General features: G+C 43.2%; 1 protein-coding gene across 1 annotated transcript; it reads right to left on the reverse strand.

Moving 5' to 3' along the window:
• Positions 1 to 14,365: 14,365 nt before the first annotated feature.
• LOC115108953 (uncharacterized) lies at positions 14,366 to 17,697 on the reverse strand. The gene is made up of 4 exons (XM_029633504.2): positions 17,382 to 17,697; positions 16,716 to 16,922; positions 15,619 to 15,810; positions 14,366 to 15,326 (listed from the first exon to the last, which is right to left on the reverse strand). The coding sequence occupies exons 2-4, from the start codon at positions 16,906 to 16,908 to the stop codon at positions 14,998 to 15,000; spliced, it is 714 nt and encodes a 237-aa protein (XP_029489364.2). The 5' UTR covers positions 16,909 to 16,922; positions 17,382 to 17,697; the 3' UTR covers positions 14,366 to 14,997.
• Between the last annotated feature and the right edge of the window lie 3,918 nt (positions 17,698 to 21,615).

Here is a 21,615-nt window from a genome sequence, read left to right on the forward strand (position 1 = left end):
TTAAACAAGAAAATCAGCCCCGTCGCGGACACCGACGTCTTGCTCCCAGACAAACTAAACAACTTTGCTCGCTTGGAGGACAATACAGAGCCATTGACACAATGCCTGCTACCAAAACCAGCGGGATCTCCTTCACCACAGCCAACGTGAGTAAAACATTTCAACGTGTTAACCCTCGCAAGGCTGCTGGCCCAGACGGCATCCCTAGCCGTGTCCTCAGAGCATGCGCAGACCAGCTGGCTGGTGTGTTTATGGACATATTCAATCAATCCCTTTCCCAGCCTGCTGTTCACACATGCTTCAAGAGGGCCACCATTGTTCCTGTTCCCTAAAAGCTAAGGTAACTGAGGTAAAAGACTATTGCCTTGTAGCACTCACTTCCGTCATCATGAAGTGCTAAGAGAGACTAGTCAAGGATCATATCACCTCTACCCTACTTGACACCCTAGACCCACCCCAATTTGCTTATCGCCCCAATAGGTCCACAGATGATGCATTCACAATCACACTGCACACTGCCCTAACCCATCTGGACAAGAGGAATACCTATGTAATGCTGTTCATCGATTACAACTCAGCATTTAACACCATAGCACCCTCCAAACTTGTCATTAAGCTCGAGACCCTGGGTCTCGACCCCGCCCTGTGCAACTGGGTCCTGGACTTTCTGATGGGCCGCCCCCAGGTGGTGAGGGTAGGAAACAATATCCCCACCCCGCTGATCCTCAACACTGGGGCCCCACAAGGGTGCATGCTCAGTCCTCTCCTGTATTCCCTTTTCACCCATGACTGCGTGGCCATGCACGCCTCCAACTCAATCATCAAGTTTGCAGATGACACTACAGGGGTAGGCTTAATTACCAACAACAACGAGACGGCCTACAGGGAGGAGGTGAGAGCCCTGTGTGTGGTGTCAGGAAAAAAAACTCACACTCAACGTCAACAAAACAAAGGAGATGATCGTGGACTTCAGTAAACAGCAGATGGAGCACCCCCCTATCCACATTGACGGGACAGTAGTGGAGAAGGTTACTCGACATACACATCACGGACAAACTGAAATGGTCCACCCACACAGACAGCGTGGTGAAGAAGGCGCAATAGCGCCTCTTTAATCTCAGGCTGAAGAAATTCGGCTTGTCACCGAAAACACTCAAAGTTTTACAGATGCACAATCGAGAGAATCCTGTCAGGCAAAATGTGTTTGCTTATTTTCTTCTTTAAGCAATGGCTTTTTTCTGGCGACTTCCATAAAGCCAAGCTCTGTGGAGGGTACGGCTTAAAGTGATCCTACGGACATATACTCCAATCTCCGCTGTGGAGCTTTGCAGCTCCTTCAGGGTTAACTTTGGTCTCTTTGTTGCCTTTCTGATTAATGCTCTCCTTGCCTGGTCTATGAGTTTTGGTGGGTGGCCCTCTCTTGGCAGCTTTGTTGTGGTGACATATTCTTTCCATTTTTTAATAATGGATTTAATGGTGCTCAGTGGGATGTTCAAAGTTTCTGATATTTTTTTATAACTCAACCCTGATCTGTACATCTCCACAATTTGGAGTGCTCCTTAGTCTTCATGGTGCCGCTTGCTTGGTGGTACCCCTTGCTGAGTGGTGTTGCAGACTCTGGGGCCTTTCAGAACAGGTGTATATATGGAGTCGGAAGTTTACATACACTTAGGTTGGAGTCATTAAAACTCGTTTTTCAACCACTCCACAAATTTCTTGTTAACAAACTATAGTTTTGGCAAGTCGGTTAGGACATCTACTTTCTGCATGATGCAAGTCATTTTTCCAACAACTGTTTATAGAGAGATTATTTCACTTATTATTCACTGTATCACAATTTCAGTGGGTCAGAAGTTCACATACACTCAGTTGACTGTGCCTTTAAACAGCTTGGAAGCTTCTGATAGACTAATTTACATAATTTGGGTCAATTGGAGATGTACCTGTGGATGTATTTCAAGGCTTACCTTCAAACTCAGTGCCTCTTTACTTGACATCATGGGACAATCAAAATAAAAGCCAAGACCTCAGAAAAAATTGTAGACCTCCCAGAGTCTGGTTCATCCTTGGGAGCAATTTCCAAACACCTGAAGGTACCACATTAATCTGTACAAACAATAGTACACAAGTATGAACACCATGGAACCACACAGCCATCATACAGCTCAGGAAGGAGACGCGTTCTGTCTGCTAGAGATGAACGTACTTTGTGCGAAAAGTGCAAATCAATACCAGAACAATAACAAAGGAACTTGTGAAGATGCTGGAGGAAACAGGTACAAAAGTATCTACATCCACAGTAAGACGATTTCCTTATCGACATAACCTGAAAGGCCGCTCAGCAAGGAAGAAGCCACTGCTCCAAAACTGCCATGAAAAAGCCAGACTACGTTTTCCAAATGCACATGGGGACGAATGAAACAAAAAATAGAACTGTTTGGCCATAATGACCATCGTTATGTTTGGAGGAAAAGGGGGCGGCTTGAACACCATCCCAACCGTGAAGCACGGGAATAGCAATATCATGTTGTGGGGGTGCTTTGCTGCAGGGGGGACTGGTGCACTTCACAAAATAGATGGCATCACGAGGCAGGACAATTATGTGGATATATTGAAGCAACATTTCAAGACATCAGTTAAAGCTTGGTTACAAATGGGACTTCCAAATGGACAATGAACCCAAGCATACTTCCAAAGTTGTGGCAAAATGGCTTAAGGACAAGTCAAGGTATTGGCGTGGCCATCACAATGCCCTGACCTCAATCCTATAGAACATTTGTGGGCAGAACTGAAAAAGCATGTTTGAGCAAGGAGGCCTACAAACTTGACTCAGTTACACCAGCTCTGTCAGGGGAAATGGGCCAAAATTCACCCAACTTATTGTGGAAAGCTTGTGGAAGGCTACCTGAAACATTTGACCCAAGTTAAACAATTTAAAGGCAATGCTACCAAATACTAATTGAGTGTATGTAAACTTCTGACCCACTGGGAATGTGATGAAAGAAATAAGAGCTGAAATAAATCAATCTCTCTACTATTATTCTGACATTTCACATTCTTAAAATAAAGTGGTGATCCTAACTGACCTAAGACAGGGAATTTTTACTAGGATTATTTGTCAGGAATTGTGAAAACTGAGTTTAAATGTATTTGGTTCAGGTATATGTAAACTTTCGACTTCAACTGTATATTGCCTTTTTATCGCATCTAAGGTGGCCAAATAACTCCCCTGGAACACAGTTGGGGAGCCCATAGCCTACAGAGCCTAATGAAACATACCGTATGTTCTTTTAAACCCAGTCATTGCGCAATCACGTGTGAAAACAGAGTTTTGACTGGCCACTATTTAAAAGAGGATACCAGCTTTCTTGTGCTGCCATATTTATTGCTAAATTCTTAAAATTAAGCACATTAATCTGCTTTACAGTGTAGCCTAGCCTAGCTGGCATATTAAAATGGTAACAGCACGTAACCTCCATTCGCTCTTCAAGTGCAGGCTATGGATGATATGATATTTTTTTATGAGCCATTTCAAGTTAAAAAGAATTCCACACATATTAGTAGGCTATATGTAAACACCAGATTAAATACCATTTTAAATTAAGAATATTCTGAAGGGTGAGAATATTATCAAGTGGTTGTCCAATTGAGAATGAGAAAGTGATGAAGTGTGTGCAGCCTTCACACACTTCGCTTTCCTTTAATGATGATTTGAAAAATGTCCCATGGGAGTTGCATCATGCAGCCATAGAACGTTTGTATCACAAATAAAGTTGCATAAATAACTCTAAATTAAGCATATAAAAGCTCAACACAGAATAGACGTATGTGCGGACTTCCCTCCGAAAACGTTTGGGAAAAATAGCCTTCCTATTTTATTCAGCTATGTTTAATAGTATTGTTTTTCAAATATAAGAATATAAATAATGCCACAGGAATTATAAGTAAATCTTGCCAGCTAAATAAACTAGTGTATCCCACAGCCATGTGGCATAGCCAGAACAGGGCCTAACATAAGGACGACTCAAAATATTATATTCTGTTCTTCTGAAGTAGGCTACTGTCACGACTTTCATCGTCGGATGACGAAGAGTAGTCGGACCAAAGCGCAGCGTGGTAAGTGTTCATATTTCTTTATTGAACTGAACACTAAATACAAAAATAACAAGAGAATAAATTAAACCGAAACAGTCCTGTAAGGTGCAAACACTAATACGGAAAACAACTACCCACAAAAACCCTGTTGGAAAAAGCTACCTAAGTATGGTTCTCAATCAGAGACAACGATAGACAGCTGTCCCTGATTGAGAACCATACCCAGCCAAAACAAAGAAATACAAACACATAGAAAAATAACATAGAACGCCCACCCAAATCACACCCTGACCAAACCAAAATAGAGACATAAAAGGCTCTCTACGGTCAGGGCGTGACAGCTACATTTTCTTTATATGATAATGTCTCTTTAGACCTGTCTAAAATAAATAATTTATTGTGATGGAGTAGGCTATATTAAATGGACTTAATAGACTATTTTAAATGTAGATGTTCCAAAGGTCCGCATCAGTGGCTTGTTGGCTACTTGTTTATATTAATTCATGGTCAATTACTGGGAGACCAGCAGTTATTTGCAAGTCATAAACACTTTTCATGACCGCCACAGCCCTAGCAGGACTGACAGGGAATCCCACCCCATCCCTTCACTATCATTTCAGCATAACGGTGAGTGGCAGCCTTACCTAAGAAATCTCTTAAGCAGCATATTTTGGGGGGGTCTTAAGGTATTGAGAATGAAATAAAGTAAGCCATAAAATAAGTACCCAATTACCCCTTCAGACGTTTAAATGTAAGTTAACAGACTTTATGAGTTAGGGTGGGTAAAGAAGAAAAAGTTAGGTTAAATACACTGAACAAAAATATAAATAAAATATGTAAAGAGTTGGTCCCATGATTCATAAGCTGAAATAAAAGATCCCAGAAATGTTCCATAAGCACCAAAAGCTTATTTCTCTCAAATGTTGTGCACAAATTTGTTTACATACCTGATATTGAGCATTTCTCATTTCCCAAGAAAATCCATCCACCTGACAGGTGTGGCATATCAAGAAGCTGATTAAACAGTACGATCATTACACAGGTTCACCTTGTGCTGGGGGCAATAAAAGGCCACTAAAATGTGCAGTTATGTCACACAGCACAATGCCACAGATGTCTCAAGTTTTGAGGGAGTGTGCAATCGGCATGCCGACTGCAGGAATGTCCACCAGAGCTGTTTCCAGAGAATTGAATGCTCATTTCTCTACCATAAGCCACCTCCCTCGTTTTAGAGAATTTGGCAGTACTTCCAACAAGCCTCACAACCACATGTAACCACGCCAGCCTAGGACCTCCACATCCGGCTACTTCACATCCGGGATCGTCTGAAACATGGGTGGTAGGTAGTCTAGTGGTTAGAGTGTTGGGCCACTAACCGTAAGGTTGCTGGATTGAATCCCCGAGCTGACATGCTAAAAATCTGACGTTCTGCCCCTGAACAAGGCAGTTAAGTGTGCTTTTCATGGATTAATCCTGGTTTCAACTGTACCGGGCAGATGGCAGACAGCGTGTATGGCATTGTGTGAGTCAGCGGATGGCTAATGTCAACGTTGTGAACAGCATGCCCCATGGTTATGGTCATAAGCTGGGGACAATGAACACAACTTTATTTTATCGATGGTCATTTTAATGCATAGTGATACCGTGACAAGCTCCTGAGGCCCATTGTCGTACCATTCATCCGCTGCCATCACCTCATGTTTCAGCATGATAATACACAGCCCCATGGCACAAGGATCTGTACACAATTCCTAGAAGCTGAAAATGTCCCAGTTCTTCCATGGCCTGCATACAATTATTGTTGTCTCTCAACAATGACAAGCCACCGGGGTCTGACAACTTGGATGGAAAATTACTGAGGATAATAGCAGAAAATATTGCCACTCCTATTTGCCATATCTTCCATTTAAGCCTACAAGAAAGTGGGTGACCTCAGGCCTGGAGGGAAGCAAAAGTCATTCCTCGACCTAAGAAAAGTAAAGCCCCCTTTACTGGCTCAAATGGCTGAGAGAAATTGATGATAAAAATATTGTGGGGGCTGTTTTGTTATACTTTAGTGCGGCTTTTGACATTATCGATCATAGTCTGCTGCTGGAAAAACGTATGTGTTATGGCTTTACATCCCCTGCTATATTGTGGATGAAGAGTTACCTGTCTAACGGAACACAGAGGGTGTTCTTTAATGGAAGCCTCTCTGACATAATCCAGGTAGAATCAGGAATTCCCCGGGGCAGCTGTCTAGGCCCCTTACCTTTTTCAATCTTTACTAAGAACATGCCACTGGCTTTGAGTAAAGCCAGTGTGTCTATGAATGTGGATGACTCAACACTATACAACAGCCAGCAGAAGTGACTGAAATGACTACAGGACTTAACAAAGAGCTACAGTTAGTTTCAGAATGGGTGGCAAGAAATGCGTTAGTCATAAATATTTCAAAACTAAAAGCATTGTGTTAGAGACAAATCATTCACTAAACTCTAAACCTCAACTAAATCTTGTAATGAAAACTGGAAATTGAGCTTGAGGTGATTAAACTGCTTGAAGTAACCCTAAATTGTAAACTGTCATGGTCATAACATATTCATACTACAGTTGCTAAGTCAGTCTATAACAAAGCGTTGATCTGCCTTCTTATTTTTTTTATCAACAAGGCAGGTCCTACAGGCACTAGTTGTCACACCTGGACTACTGTTCAGTCGTGTGGTCATGTGCCACAAAGAAGGACTTAGGAAAATTACAATTGGCTCAAGTACCTTAAATGTACATGTGGAGCTAACATGAATGATATGCATGTCAATGTCTCATGGCTCAAAGTGGAGGAGAGATTGACTGTATCACTACTTGTTTCGTACGAAGTGTTGACAAGCTGAATACACCGAGCTGTCTATTTATTAAAGTACTAGCCCACAGCTCAGACACCCATGCATACCCCACAATCCTGTAGTCCAGAAAAGACTATGGGAGGCACACAGTACTAGATAAAGCCATAACTACATGGAACTCTATTCCACATCAGCAAGCTGAGGCAAGGAGTAGAATCAGATTGAAAGAAAACTGATAAAAAATACATCTTATAGAACTGCGGGGACTGTGAAAAGACACACACACACACACACACACACACACACACACACACACACACACACACACACACACACACACACAAGCCTTAACCTAAAATTTGTGAAATATTTTTTTTCATCAATCTACACACAATGCCCCATAAAGACAAAGCGAAAACAGCTTTTTAGAAATGTTTGCAAATGTATAAAAAAAATCAGATACCTTATTAACTAAGTAACTATTCAGACCCTTTGCTACTAGACTCAAAATTGAGCTCAGTTGCAACCGTGGTAAAGTTGGCTTCAGTTTCGATCAGCTAATTGCCAACTACTGTATGTGTGGCGCCATGTTTCCTTTCAATGGAAGGAAAGTGTAATTACACATGTAATTACACATGTAGGCCTAATTACACTGTAATAAGGACCCCTTAAATGAAGTGTTACGGAGACAGGCATATACAACGATACACTACTTATCCTTTTATCTTTACAATTTATTGCACAACTAACATTTTACACACTTTTTTTTGGTATTCCACCCCTGAAAACATAATTTGCCTGTTGACGTTCAAGTAGAGAAGGAGAGTCTAATTTCACCCAAGCTCATTTGTTTCACCGTTTCCTCTCCACGCCTCCAATTACCTTTGACCTTTTTCAAAAAGAGGTGAGGAAAACAAATTGAGATTCTCCCATACAAGCGCATTTCCAAGTGTCCTCTCCTTGCCTCCGCTCCTTGATTACCTTTGTCCTTTTTAAAAAAGAGGTGAGAAAAGGACAGAGGAGAGGAGGCAAGCAACCAATTGAGATCATACTTTATTTGTGCGCTTGTGAACTAGCGTTTCAACCAAGCATGGAAAACGCCCTTTTATGGTAAGAAAAACACCTCATTTGCTGTAGAATTTGGAGATGTTGACACTGGCCCATGACAGTTTCTAAAAGAAAGTGCACTGGCAAATTTGATCAAACATCTGTAGAGGTGTAGGCAGAATGTTTCAATATTTTGCATGCCACCTATTGTGTTCCAAACACCGGCTGTGCATTCTTCTAGATTCCATGCCTGCCTTGGTATGGCTCTGAGTATAAATAGGTTATGATGTCTCACTCCTATCGCACAGCAATATGCCTAGCCCACTGTAGCTTACCCATACTGTCAAATATTTTAAATAGGCTACCATCTATTTATTTTTGAGCATGCTTGGCTATTGAATGCCCATTGGATAAATGGTAGTCTAATTTATGATGTAGAAAGAATAAATCAGTCATGTCATAAAAAGATAGACTGCACTGCCTGGCACGACTCCAACACCATCATTACATTTGCTGAAGACACAACAGTGGTAGTGTCACGGTTCATGAATCCACTGCCTCCTTTTCTCTCTCTCTCTCTCTCTCTCTCTCTCTCCCGTGTTTGTGTGGGCGTGGTTCCCAATCTCGGCCTGATTGTCTGCGCCAGCTGGAATCACTTATCTTCCCTTTATATGTTCTGTAACCAGTGTTTCTTGTTGTCAGATCGTTGTTACTTCCCTGAGGTTGTGTCGTGTGTCCGTACTCATCTCTCGCCGCCCTTGTGTGGATTATCTGCTGTGCTCCTTCCTACCCATCCGGACTCTCTCCCCTGGGTTTCTCAGCACGCTCACATAGGAGGATGTGCCCTAGTCCCTGGGTCGGATTCCGTCTGAGTACAGTCTGTCTGTCCTGTTGCTGCTGTAACCTATATTCATTAAACCATCGTTGCTTGCATCTTGCATCCGCCTCTGTATTGTGACAGGTAGGCCTGATCACCGACAACAATGAGACAGCCTATAGGGAGGAGGTCAGAGACCTGGCCCTGTGGTGCCAGGGCAACAACCTCTCCCTCAACGTGATCAAGACAAAGGAGATGATTGTCGACTGCAGGAAAAAGAGGACAGAGCATTCTCATTGACGGGGCTGCAGTGGAGCAGGTTGAAAGCTTCAAGTTCCTTGGTATCCACATCACCAACAAACTAACATGGTCCAAGCACACCATGCCAGTTGTGAAGCGAGCACGACAAAACCTATTCCCCCTCAGGAGACTGAAAAGATTTGGCATGGGTCCCCAGATCCTCAAAAGGCTCTACCATCGAGAGCATCCTGATTGGTTGCATCACTGCCTGGTATGGCAACTGCTCGGCATCCGACCGCAAGGCACCGCAAGGCACTACAGAGGCTAGTGCGAATGGCCCAGTACATCACTGGCCAAGCTTCCTGCCATCCAGGACCTCTTTACCAGTCAGTGTCCAGTCAGTGTCAGAGGAAGGTCCTAAAAAAGACTCCAGCCACCCTAGTCATAGACTGTCGCTGCTATCACACGGCAAGAGGTACCGGAGCGCCAAGTCTTGGTCCAAGAGGCTTCTAAAAAGCTTCTACCCCCAAGCCATAAGACTCCTGAACATCTAGTCAAATGGCTACCCAGACTTTTCACATTGCCCCTCCCCTCTCCACACCACTGCCGCTCTCTGTTGTCATCTATGCATAATCACTTTAATTAACTCTACCTACATGTACGTACTTCCTCAACTAACCGGTGCCCCCGCACATTGACACTGTACCGGCACCCCCCTGTATATATAGTTATTATTTTACTGCTCCTCTTTAATTACTTGTTACTTTTTTTCTTTTTTTCTTATCCGTATTTTTTTAACTGCGTTGTCGGTTAGAGGCTTGTAAGTAAGCATTTCACTAAGGTCTCCACCTGTTGTATTCGTGCATGTGACTAATACAATTTGATTTGAGATAGTATATCCTGTAATATAATTATGATTTAGGCATTTCATTAAAGTAAATAAACAAATTAGGCTACATGTTGGTATGCGATGTCCTTACCAACAGCAAATTAATCCGTTTTATAATTAGGCCTACATTTTAAGGTTTTTATTAGCCCACCATTATAATAATTCCTGTGTATCAAACAACTCAAACAACTGAGTCTCCAGCTTCAGTGATTTTTGCAATTCATTCCAGTCATTAGCAGCAGAGAACTGGAAGGAAAGGCAGCCAAAGGAGGAATTGGCTTTGGGGGTGACCAGTGAAGTATCCCTGCTGGAGCACGTGCTACAGGTGGGTGCTGCTATGGTGACCAGTGAGCTGAGATAATGTGGGGCTTTACCTAGCAAAGACTTATAGATGACCTTGAGCCAGTGGGTTTGGCGACGAATATGAAGCGAGGGCCAGCCAACGAGAGCATACTGGTCACAGTGGTGGGTAGTATATGGGGCTTTGGTGACAAAACAGATAGACTGCATCCAATTTGCTGAGTAGAGTGTCGGAGGCTATTTCGTAAATGACATCACCGAAGTCAAGGATCGGCAGGATAGTCAGTTTTACGAGGGTATGTTTGGCAGCATGAGTGAAGATTACTTTGTTGCGAAATAGGAAGCCGATTCTAGATTTAACTTTGGATTGGAGATGCTTAATGTGAGTCTGGAAGGAGAGGGTTTACAGTCTAGCCAGACACCTAGGAATTTGTAGCTGTCCACATATTCTAAGTCAGAACCATCCAGAGTAGTGATGCTGGACGGGTGGGCAGGTGCATGCGGTTGAAGAGCATGCATTTAGTTTTACTTGCATTTAAGAGCAGTTGGAGGCCACGGAAGGAGAGTTGCATGGCATTGAAGCTCGTCTGGAGGTTAGTTAATACAGTGTCCAAAGAAGGGCCAAAAGTATACAGAATGGTGTCGTCTGCGTAGAGGTGGATCAGAGAATCACCAGCAGCAAAAGCGACATCATTGATGTATATAGAGAAAAGAGATGGCCCGAGAATTTAACCCTGTGGCACCCCCATAGAGACTGCCAGAGGTCCGGACAACAGGCCCTCCGATTTGACACACTGAACTCTGTCTGAGGAGTAGTTGGTGAACCAGGAGAGTCAGTCATTTGAGAAACCAAGGCTGTTGAGTCTGCTGATAAGAATGTCTTGATTGACAGAGTCGAAAGCCTTGGCCAGGTCGATGAATACAGCTGCACAGTATAGTCTCTTATCCATGGCGATTATGATATTGTTTAGGACCTTGAGCGTGGCTGAGGTGCACCCATGACCAGCTCGAAAACCAGATTGCATAGCGGAGAAGGTACGGTGGGATTCAAAATGGTCGGTGAACTGTTTGTTAACTTGGCTTTCGAAGAATTTAGAAAAGCAGGGTAGGATGGATATAGGTCTGTAGCAGTTTGGGTCTAGAGTGTCTCCCCCTTTGAAGAGGGGGATGACCGCAGCAGCTTTCCAATCTTTGGGGATCTCAGACGATACGAAAGAGAGTTTGAACAGGCTAGTAATAGGGGTTTCAACCATTTTGACAGATCATTTTAGAAAGAGAGGGTCCAGATTGTCTAGCCCGGCTGATTTGTAGGGGTCCAGATTTTGCAGCTCTTTCAGAACATCAGCTATCTGGATTTGGGTGAAGGAGAAATGGGGAGGCTTGGGCAAGTTGCTGTGGGGGGTGCAGGTCTGTTGACCGGGGTAGGGGTAGCCAGGTGGAAATCATTGCCAGCCATAGAAAAATGCTTATTGAAATTCCTGATTATCGCGGATTTATCGATGGTGACAGTATTTCCTAGCCACAGTGCAGTGGGCTTTTATTCTCCATGGACTTTACAGTGTCCCAAAACTTTTTGGAGTTTGTGCTACAGGATGCAAATTTATGTTTGAAAAAGCTAGCCTTTGCTTTCCTAACTGCCTGTGTATATTTGTTCCTAATTTCCTCGAAAAGTTACATATCGCAGGGGCTGTTCGATGCTAATGCAGTATGCCACAGGATGTTTTTGTGCTGGTCAAGGGCAGTCAGGTCTGGAGTGAACCATATCTGTTCCTGCTTCTAAATTTTTTGAATGGGGCACGCTTATTTAAGATGCTGAGGAAAGTTTTGAAGGAATAACCCGGCATCCTCTACTGACGGAATGAGGTCAATATCCTTCCAGGATACCTGGGCCAGGTCGATTAGAAAGGCCTGCTCGCTGAAGTATTTTAAGAAGCGTTTGACAGTGATGAGGGGTGGTCGTTTGACCGCAGACCCATTACAGACGTAGGCAATGAGGCAGTGATCGCTGAGATCCTGGTTGAAGACAGCGGAGGTGTATTTGGAGGGAAGGTTGGTTACACGGAACCCAAACCGGCTGCGCACGTGCGCCATCGTGCGTTATCGTGCATAACTTTATTTTGTCCCCCTACACCAAACCCCTACACCAAACCCGACACACAGGTTAAAATATCAAAACAAACTCTGAACCAATGACATTCATTTGGGGACAGGTCGAAAAGCATTAAACATGTATGGCAATTTAGCTAGTTAGCTTGCACTTGCTAGCCAATTTGTCCTATTTGGCTAGCTTGCTGTTGCTTGGTAATTTGTCCTGGGATATAAACATTGAGTTGTTATTTTACCTGAAATGCACAATTAATCCACACATAAAACGGACAACCAATTCGTTTCTAGTCATCTCTCCTCCTTCCAGGCTTTTTCATCTTTAAACTTATATGGTGATTGGCATCTACACTTTAACCACGACAACCGACAAAACAGTTCGTCTTTCAATCACCTACGTTGGTATAACCAATGAGGAGATGGCACATGGGTACCTGCTTCTATAAACCAATGAGGAGATGGGAGAGGCAGGACTTCCAGCGCAATCTGCGTCAGAAATAGGATTGACTTCTATTTTAGTCCTTGGCAACGCAGACGCTCGTTGGCGGGCGCGAGCAGTGTGGGTGCAATAAATGAATAACATGGATTTCTAAATTTATTTTGCGATGCTCACACACGCAACGTGTCCGGTCTGGTCAGCATGTTAGGATGATATCTATGAGGGTGTCCGTGTTTACGGATTTGGGGATGTACCTGGTAGGTTCATTGATAATTTGTGTGAGATTGAGGGCATCAAGCTTATGTAACAGTATAACTTTAGACCGTCCCCTCGCCCATACCCAGGCGCGAACCAAGGACCCTCTGCACACATCAACAACAGTCACCCCTCGAAGCATCGTTACCCATCGCCCCACAAAAGCCGCGGCCCTTGCAGAGCAAGGGGAACTACTACTTCAAGGTCTCAGAGCAGTTGACGTCACCGATTAAAACGCTATTTAGCGCGCACCGCTAACTAAGCTAGCCGTTTCACATCCGTTACACTCACCCCCCTTTTGACCTCCTCCTTTTTCCGCAGCAACCAGTGATCCGGGTCAACAGCATCAATGTAACAGTATAACTTTAGACCGTCCCCTCGCCCATGCCCGGGCACGAACCAGGGACCCTCTGCACACATCAACAACAGTCACCCATGAAGCATCGTTACCTATCGCTCCACAAAAGGCTCGGCCCTTGCAGAGCAAGGGGAACTACTACTTCAAGGTCTCAGAGCAGGTGACGTCACCGATTGAAACGCTATTTAGCGCGCACCGCTAACTAAGCTAGCAGTTTCACATCCGTTACACTTAGATTGTAGGATGGCCTGGGTGTTAAGCATGTCCCAGTTTAGGTCACCAAACAGCATAAGCTCTGAAGATAGACGGGGGGCAATCAAATTCACATATGGTGTCCAGGGCACAGCTGGGGGCAGAAGGTGGTCTATAGCAAGCGGCAACGGTGAGAGACTTGTTTCTGGAAAGGTGGATTTTTAAAAGTAGAAGCTCAAATGGTTTGGGCACCGACCTGGATAGTAAGACAGCCTGCAGAGTTCTATCTCTGCAGTAGATTGCAACTCCGCCCCCTTTGGCAGTTCTGTCTTGTCGGAAAATGTTATAGTTAGGGATGGAAATTTCAGGGTTTTTGGTGGCCTTCCTAAGCCAGGATTCAGACACAGCTAGGACATCCAGATTGGCAGTGTGCTAAAGCAGTGAATAAAACAATCTTAGGGAGGAGGCTTCTAATGTTAATATGCATGAAACCAAGGCTTTTACAGTTACAGAAGTCAACAAATGAGAGCGCCTGGGTAAAGGGAGTGGGGCTAGGCACTGCAGGGCCTGGATTAAATAATAATATTTGCTTGCAATACAATTGATCAACCATTAGAAGTTATGCATGGGCTGAGCTGTGCATGGAGATATGCACACTTTTCCGTCAAGATTAAAATGTATAAATACCAACCTTTGCAGAAAAACTGGCTCATGCAAGATTGAGTATTTTTTTGTGTGCACGCTCCTTTGATAAAAGAGGCGTCTGGCGGAGATAATAGTTCAAAGGGATTAATAAATAATTCAGTAATACATTAACAGTGGCAATTTATTAATCAGTTTTAAAAAATGTACAACTTCAAGAATGTATTACACACTTATTTAACTTATGAAGATATTCAAAGTCACACTTAGATTGAAATGAGACGTAGGCCTATTTTGAATGTTCATTAGTTTAACTGTAATGTACCGCTTTGTGAATATATTACATCATTAGGCCTAATTCCTCTAAATTCTATAAGAAGTGTTCCTTTGCATCTGAACAACCCCCCATTTATTTATTTTATAGTTTAATACTTCTTTTTTTCAACATACAAACCTTGGTAATGCTCACCACATGAGGGTGCTACTGTAACAAATATTTCCTTTATAAGGAAGGAAAACCTTGCTTCGCAACAAACAACAACAAAGACTGACAAGAACACTATCACAGCATTGGCATTTTTGTCTAATATCACATTCTCAGAGTGTGTCTGGGAGCGTTCTCCTACAGGGGAGCAGTCAGTCTCTGATCCAGACAGGCACGAGAAGCTTCTCTCCCTGGTGCTGCTAGTGTGAACAGGACATCTATCAGCTGTATGTCCAGTCCAGTCCAGTTCTGCTGTCAGCTCAGTCTCTGAGCCTGAAAAGGCTTCACTAATTCTCTGTCTTCCATTCCTCCTCTCAGGGCACTGACATGTACATCTTCAGCCTTCTCTCTACGTCTTCATGACTCTCGTCTTCTTGACAATGTTGATGGCTTTCGCTGAACGAGTGTTTGGCGTGCGGTACCTCAGAGGCACGCCGCCACCCTTCGCTGGCCTTCATGAGGTCCGTCAGGATGTCCGGGACCACACATTGCTCCACCAGGAAGACCACGGGCAGAGCAATCAATAGCAGGGCCCAGCCCAGGGCGCCCATCCAATAGGAGGAGCCCAGGCAGGTGAAGTCATCGTTGATCTCCACCCAGTGCTGGCAGGTGAAGAGGGACCAGCTGAGCAGGAAGAAAAATCCTAGAGAGAGAGGTCAGTCAGGTCATTGATCAAGGGCACAACAGCAGGCAATGGCATCTAGGAGTTGATACCGGCAACCTTTCGGTTGCCAGCTCACTTCCTGACAAATGTTTCCATTCGGACCCTGGATTTGAACTGTCAACCCTCCAAACTGGCAACCCTCGCTTGTCTAACTGCTAGGCTACCTGCCACCCCATCAGCTGGAGGTGGACTTAGAGCTCCAGCTCCAATACTTTACACATGAAGTGCACCCTTTCTTCTTTTCAAGTCTGTGGCCCGGACCCATACTGACCTGTGGGTCCCAAAACGAGGAGCAGCAGGACAGTGGGGTAGAGGGCCTGGCCTGCGATAAGTAGAGAGCGGGTGTTGGAGTAGGAGCGCACCGTCTGGGACGTCCAGCAGAGGGCGAACACCAGACACAGAGCCCCAGAACTCACAGCCATGAAGAAAGACAGCACACCAAACACTTGCTCTGCCTCCAGGGCTGAAGACACACACATACACACACGAAGACAGGCAGGGGTTAAAATATGTAAACAGTGACAAGATTTTCAAGCTGTCTACATCTGCATGCTATTTCTGAGTTCAACACAGAGGAGAGAGCAATAACAGGCTGTCAATACAATGACAATACACAATGGCATGTATTGTCAATTTGACTGCTAATCTATCACTCACACTGTCATTCTTTGATGTCATACTAAACAGAAAAAAACAGTAAGAGCCAGATGATGTAATCAGACACCCTAGATGCCACAAAACACAGTTATCAGCTAACCTAATAAACCTGTCAACTGTGTGTATACAGTTGTATTGAAGGAATAAAGCAGGGGAGCAGCATGTACTGTATTCAACTTTTTCTTTCTTTACCATCAGATATTTATTTGGCCCAGCACTGGAGAAATGTGGTGTGTGTGTGTATATAACCTACTCTACACACTCCTTCAGCCCTAAACATTGAACATCCCCCATCTCCGCCTCATCCTGTTCTCTGAGAATGTGGATGATTGCTACAGGCGCAAGTCCACACCTGTTCACATCACTGCAATCCTATTGTGCATATCTTACTGCTCAGCTGTTTCCCCTCAAGTCATGTTCACTGTGTTCTGAGGAAAAACTCCAAAAGGGCCAAATGCACAAAGCCAACCTCAGGTGTAACTAAACATTTTATCAACACTCACGGTTAAGCTTTTCCTTGTACATCTGCTACCTGAGCATTCCATTAGGTGCAATGTAACACACACTTTGAATTAGGAACAGCTGGTATTACCGTACTTGATTTAAATTAACTAAATTGTGTAATCATGTTACTGACAATAATACACCCTGAATACACAGGGGTGTATTAAATAGATGGACGTTGATGGTCAATGCAGCTTCTTGACTCACCGTTAAAGATAATGCCCCTGGTCTGGTCAATGTCAGTGTTGGTGCTGTTGTCGCCATTAGTCCACAGTCCCTTGTCATTGAGCCAGCGAGGGGTCCACACAGAGTAGGCCACACAGAGACACCCTGCCAGCCCCACACACGACTCAGCCAGCCTGAACCGACTCACCGAGTCTCCCACCTCAAACACCTTCATACTGACACAGAGGGCTGAGAGAACAAGGAGACAGGGATAAAAGAAGAGAGGAGGGAAAGGAAGAGAGAAGGGGGTGGTGTTGTGAGACAGAGAGTGGAGCATTCACAGGTACATCTACTACAGTATAATTCTGTTCAGGAATAGTTCAACGGTAAGGTATATAGGTATATGGGGTGGCAGGTAGCCTAGTGGTTAGAGCATTGGACTAGTAACCAAAAGGTTTCAAGATCGAATACCCAAGCTGACAAGGTAAACATCTGTCGTTCGGCCCCTGAACAAGGCAGTTAACCCACTGTGCCTAGGCCTTCATTGAAAATAAGAATTTGTTCTTAACTGACTTGCCTAGTTAAATAAAGGTGTATATAAATAACTGAAATTCAAATGGTGCCATAAAGCAAAACAAACATGTACAGTAAATCAGCTTCATGATAACATTAGCAACAGTCAGATTGTATAGGAAATGTTCCTCTTACCTTTTATATTGTGCTATGAAGCTTTGTGTAAATTCCTCCTGGCATAAGTAGAACAGGAGCTAGTCAGACGTGTGAGAGGGACTAGTGTACAATGAGCTCAGTGCTACCAAACACACCAATACAGTGACACGCACTGCCAGTGTACCACAGGAACACACACACACACACACACAGAGAGATGGAATATGACACTGTAAATATTTCCCTCTGTGTTGCGCTCCACTTCCCCACTACAGTGGAAACCCCCCTACTCAGTGGTTGAGTTCCCCCAGAATCCCCTGGCTGTGACAACGGCTGTGCCATTAGAAAAGTGAAAGCAGATCTGTCTCGCTCTACTATCTTCACCAAGGCAGTGAATGGATGACAGTCAAATAACTTATTTTTTCAAATCAAATCAAATGTTATTTGTCACACAAGCCTTGCTCCTGTTCCCTCCCTCTGCATGGGTATAACAGAGGACAGGTTGTCATCACGGGAGAAAAAATAACCCACCCCCAATAACACACAAACACTTAGTGTTTCACAATCGCCCACCAGTGTAAGTGGCATGATGCTTTCACTAAGTCACAATCAGCCACACACCACATTCTCCAACTCAGTCATGACGTTATGGCTGCTATGTGTAGGTGAACAGAAGGTCTTACTGTGTGTGTGTGTGTGTGTGTGTGTGTGTGTGTGTGTGTGTGTGTGTGTGTGTGTGTGTGTGTGTGTGTGTGTGTGTGTGTGTGTGTGTGTGTGTGTGTGTGTGTGTGTGTGTGTGTGTGAGAGAGAGTGTGACTCAGCTCAGGAAAGAAAACCCCACTCTCTCATACACACACACTGTGTAGCGCCACACAAATCAAGACCTCCACCTTCCTCCTCTTGTCCCCAGTCAGTGCACGGTCATTATGGAAAAACCCCAACAACCCATAGCCAAACTGTAATTAACAGCCTGGGATACATACTGTATGAAACTTTTACCGCTCACTTACTATGTATCAAGAGGCAGGCTGTGTCCTTGGATTACCTACAATAACAAAAATAGCCAACATTATACTTAAATCATTAGGGTTTCAAACCTATTTAATGTGAGTTTCACTTCCTTGATTTACCAATTAAACATTTGAGTCTATAGTATTTAGGCTTTCACTAGAATTATCTGGAAAAACACACATTGTACTTCTCCATAAGTGGTAAAAAATAAGGCATTTCTGGAAAGTTGACCAATTTATATAAAATATTCAGAAACATTTACTGTACATATGTATACAGTACTAACAACATATTTCTTAAAAGCTCAGGAAATGTTCTGTAGATAGCCACATTCCATTATAATATAACCATGTTCAAAAGAGAATCATTATAGTACATTTGGAACAAGAGCACAACCAGAAAATGAGATAGAACTGTATAACAAAATGTATTTGACAGAGACTGAAACTTAACGTAAAATGAATTTGAGTCACATTTGGCATTCAATGAACAGAACTGCATAGATTACAGCACAGCCTGATATACTGACTTCTGGCTGAAATAGTCAAGAACAGCTCTCATAACTTAAAAGATGCATCTCAACACCAACTGCTTCATGATCATTTAGACCTGACTGCATCTTAAAAGCTCAGGAAATGTTCTGTAGATAGCCAAATGTCATAATCACATAACCATGGCAGTGAGGATGACCACTGCTCTGGACTGATGTGTGGTATGGGCTTTTTTTTCCACTGTAGCAGCAGCAGAGGCATTACCCAAGTGGGTGCTACACGTTAGTTGTGGAAGACTACAAAGTCCAGGCTAAAGAGAGCCTGAGCTAAGAATGACAGGGCCAGTAAAACAACTCCAATCACCTGGCATCACAGGCTACAGAGAGGCCGAGGATAGCATCAAGCCAACTGCATCACCATCATCTGGCATCACCATCATCAAATCATCATCTACCTCAGTTTAGGAGCCCAATATCACTGATCTATTGAGGGAGTCCTGCTGTATGACTACAACAATGTTGTCCTGCCCTTTGTTTTGTTATGTGTTCACCCCTTGACTTTCTCCACATTTTGTTGTGTTACAAAGTGGGATTCAAATTGATTTAATTGTCATTGTTTGGTCAACGATCTACACAAAATACTCTTAATATCAAAGTAGAGAATTTTAATTAAAATCAATGGAAAATAAAACACCAATATATTGTGATTAGATAAGTATTCAACCCCCTGAGTCAATACATGTTAGAATCACCTGTGAGTCTTTCAGGGTAAGTCTCTAAGAGCTTTGCAAACCTGGATTTTACAATATTTGCCCATTATTCTTGAAAGGAAATGTCAAGCTCTGTCAAGTTGGTTGTTGATCATTGCTAGACAGCCATCTTCATGTCTTGCCATATATTGTTTTAAGCTGATTTAAGTCAAAACAGAAACTAGGCCACTCAGGAACATTCAATTTCATCTTTGTAAGTAAGTGTATATTTGGCCTTGCATTTTAGGTTATTGTCCTGCTGAAAGGTGGATTGTCTCGCAGTGTCTGTTGGAAAGCAGAGTAAAGACGGTTTCCCTCTAGGATTTGTCCTGTGCTTAGTTCTATTCCTTTTCATCCTACAAAATCTCACTTGTCCTTGCCGATAACAACCATACCAATAGCATGATGCAGACACCACCATGCTTGAAAATACAAAGAGTGTTACTCAGTGATGTGTGTGCGTTGGATTTGCCCCAAACATAATGCTTTGTATTCAGGACAAAAAATGTATTTCTTTGCCACATTTTTTGCTGTGTTAGTTTGATATTTTTATTCTGTACAGGCTTCCTTCATTTCACTCTGTCATTTAGGTTTGTATTGTGGAATTAACTACAATGTTGTTCATCCATCCTCAGTTTTCTACTATCACAGTCATTTAACTCTCCAACTGGTTTAAAAATCACCATTGGTCCAATGGTAAAATCCCTGAGTGGTTACCTTCCTCTCCGTCAAACGAGTTAGGAAGCTCGCCTGTATTTTTGTAGTCACTGGGTACATTGATACACCATCCAAAGTGTAATGAATAACTTCACCATGCTCAAAGGAATATTCAATGTCTGCTTTTTTTTTAACCAATAGATGCACTTCTTTGCGAGGCATTGGAAAACCTCCCTCGCCTTTGTCATTGAATCTGTGCTTGAAATTCACTGCTCGAGTGAGGGATCTTACAGATAATTGTGTATGTGGGGTACAGAGTGCATGCAACTTATGTTATTTGTAAACATGTCTAAAAACATAATTCCACTTTGACACACATTGACGTGTGTCAATCAGTGACACAAAATCAAAATGTTATCCATTTTAATTTCAGGCTGTAACAACAAAATATGGAAAAAGTGAAGGGGTGTGAATACTTTCTGAAGGCACTGTTTGTGTAACCCAAGTATGCTTAGTAGGTGTTACGAGATGTCGCCAAGCCAATAGACGGCGTTGCTGTTATGTGTACCTGAGTGTGATACTATATAGTACTAGCGAGCCAAGTTAGAGATGACTTACTATGCACTGAATGGAGCTGTATGCATGCTACCGAGTGATGCTTAAGTAAAGGCTTTCTAATCAACATTACCTTGGTCTTGTACACAACAAATAGCACACAAAACATGGTGTCAGAAGTCAGAACCAAATAGGTATATCCTTGATGAATCAAAATGACACACGGATAAATGCACAGTAGGAAGGGAGGTGCCAACCAGCTAACCAGCTACAAAAAAATTATAATAACGACAACAATGGCTTACCCAGTAATTCCAGTACCAGAGCCTATGGACATGAAGGGTGATACATACAACAACTTGACATTTTTTCGAGCACAATGAGAAAACTATGAGATAGCTACCGGTCTGGACAAAAAGCAAGCAAAAGTCCGCATAGCAACTCTGCTAACCGTAATGAGAAAGGAATGTCATCTCTTACAGCGGCATCTTCATATGCCAGAAGCAGAGAGAACTGACCCGGTAAAGGCGCCACAGAAACACTTTGAGCCATCCAGGAACGTGATCTATGAGAGGTACATGTTTAATGCTTGTCAACAAAGTCAATGTGAAACAACAGAGCAGTACACTGCAAATCTGAGAAAGATAGCAGATGTGAATTTGGCATATTACGAGAGGAACTAGTCCGTGACAGGCTTGTCATAGGCACTAAAGATATAGCTGTGCATGCTCAGAGAACCGAACCTCACACTGAACAAAGCTATTGACTTGTGTCGTTCAAGTGAACAAGCACAAAGGCAAAACAGGAAAAT

The sequence above is a fragment of the Oncorhynchus nerka genome, linkage group LG25, assembly GCF_034236695.1.
Source record: "Oncorhynchus nerka isolate Pitt River linkage group LG25, Oner_Uvic_2.0, whole genome shotgun sequence".
NCBI lineage: Eukaryota > Metazoa > Chordata > Actinopteri > Salmoniformes > Salmonidae > Oncorhynchus > Oncorhynchus nerka.

Excerpts from the sequence above, each read along its gene's own strand:
- LOC115108953 (XM_029633504.2), bottom strand. The coding sequence starts at position 16,908 with ATGAAGGTGTTTGAGGTGGGAGACTCGGTGAGTCGGTTCAGGCTGGCT. Across the intron at positions 15,811-16,715 it reads CAGGGGCATTATCTTTAACG|CCCTGGAGGCAGAGCAAGTG; the intron begins GTGAGTCAAGAA and ends GTGTGTCTTCAG. Across the intron at positions 15,327-15,618 it reads CCTCGTTTTGGGACCCACAG|GATTTTTCTTCCTGCTCAGC; the intron begins GTCAGTATGGGT and ends CTCTCTCTCTAG.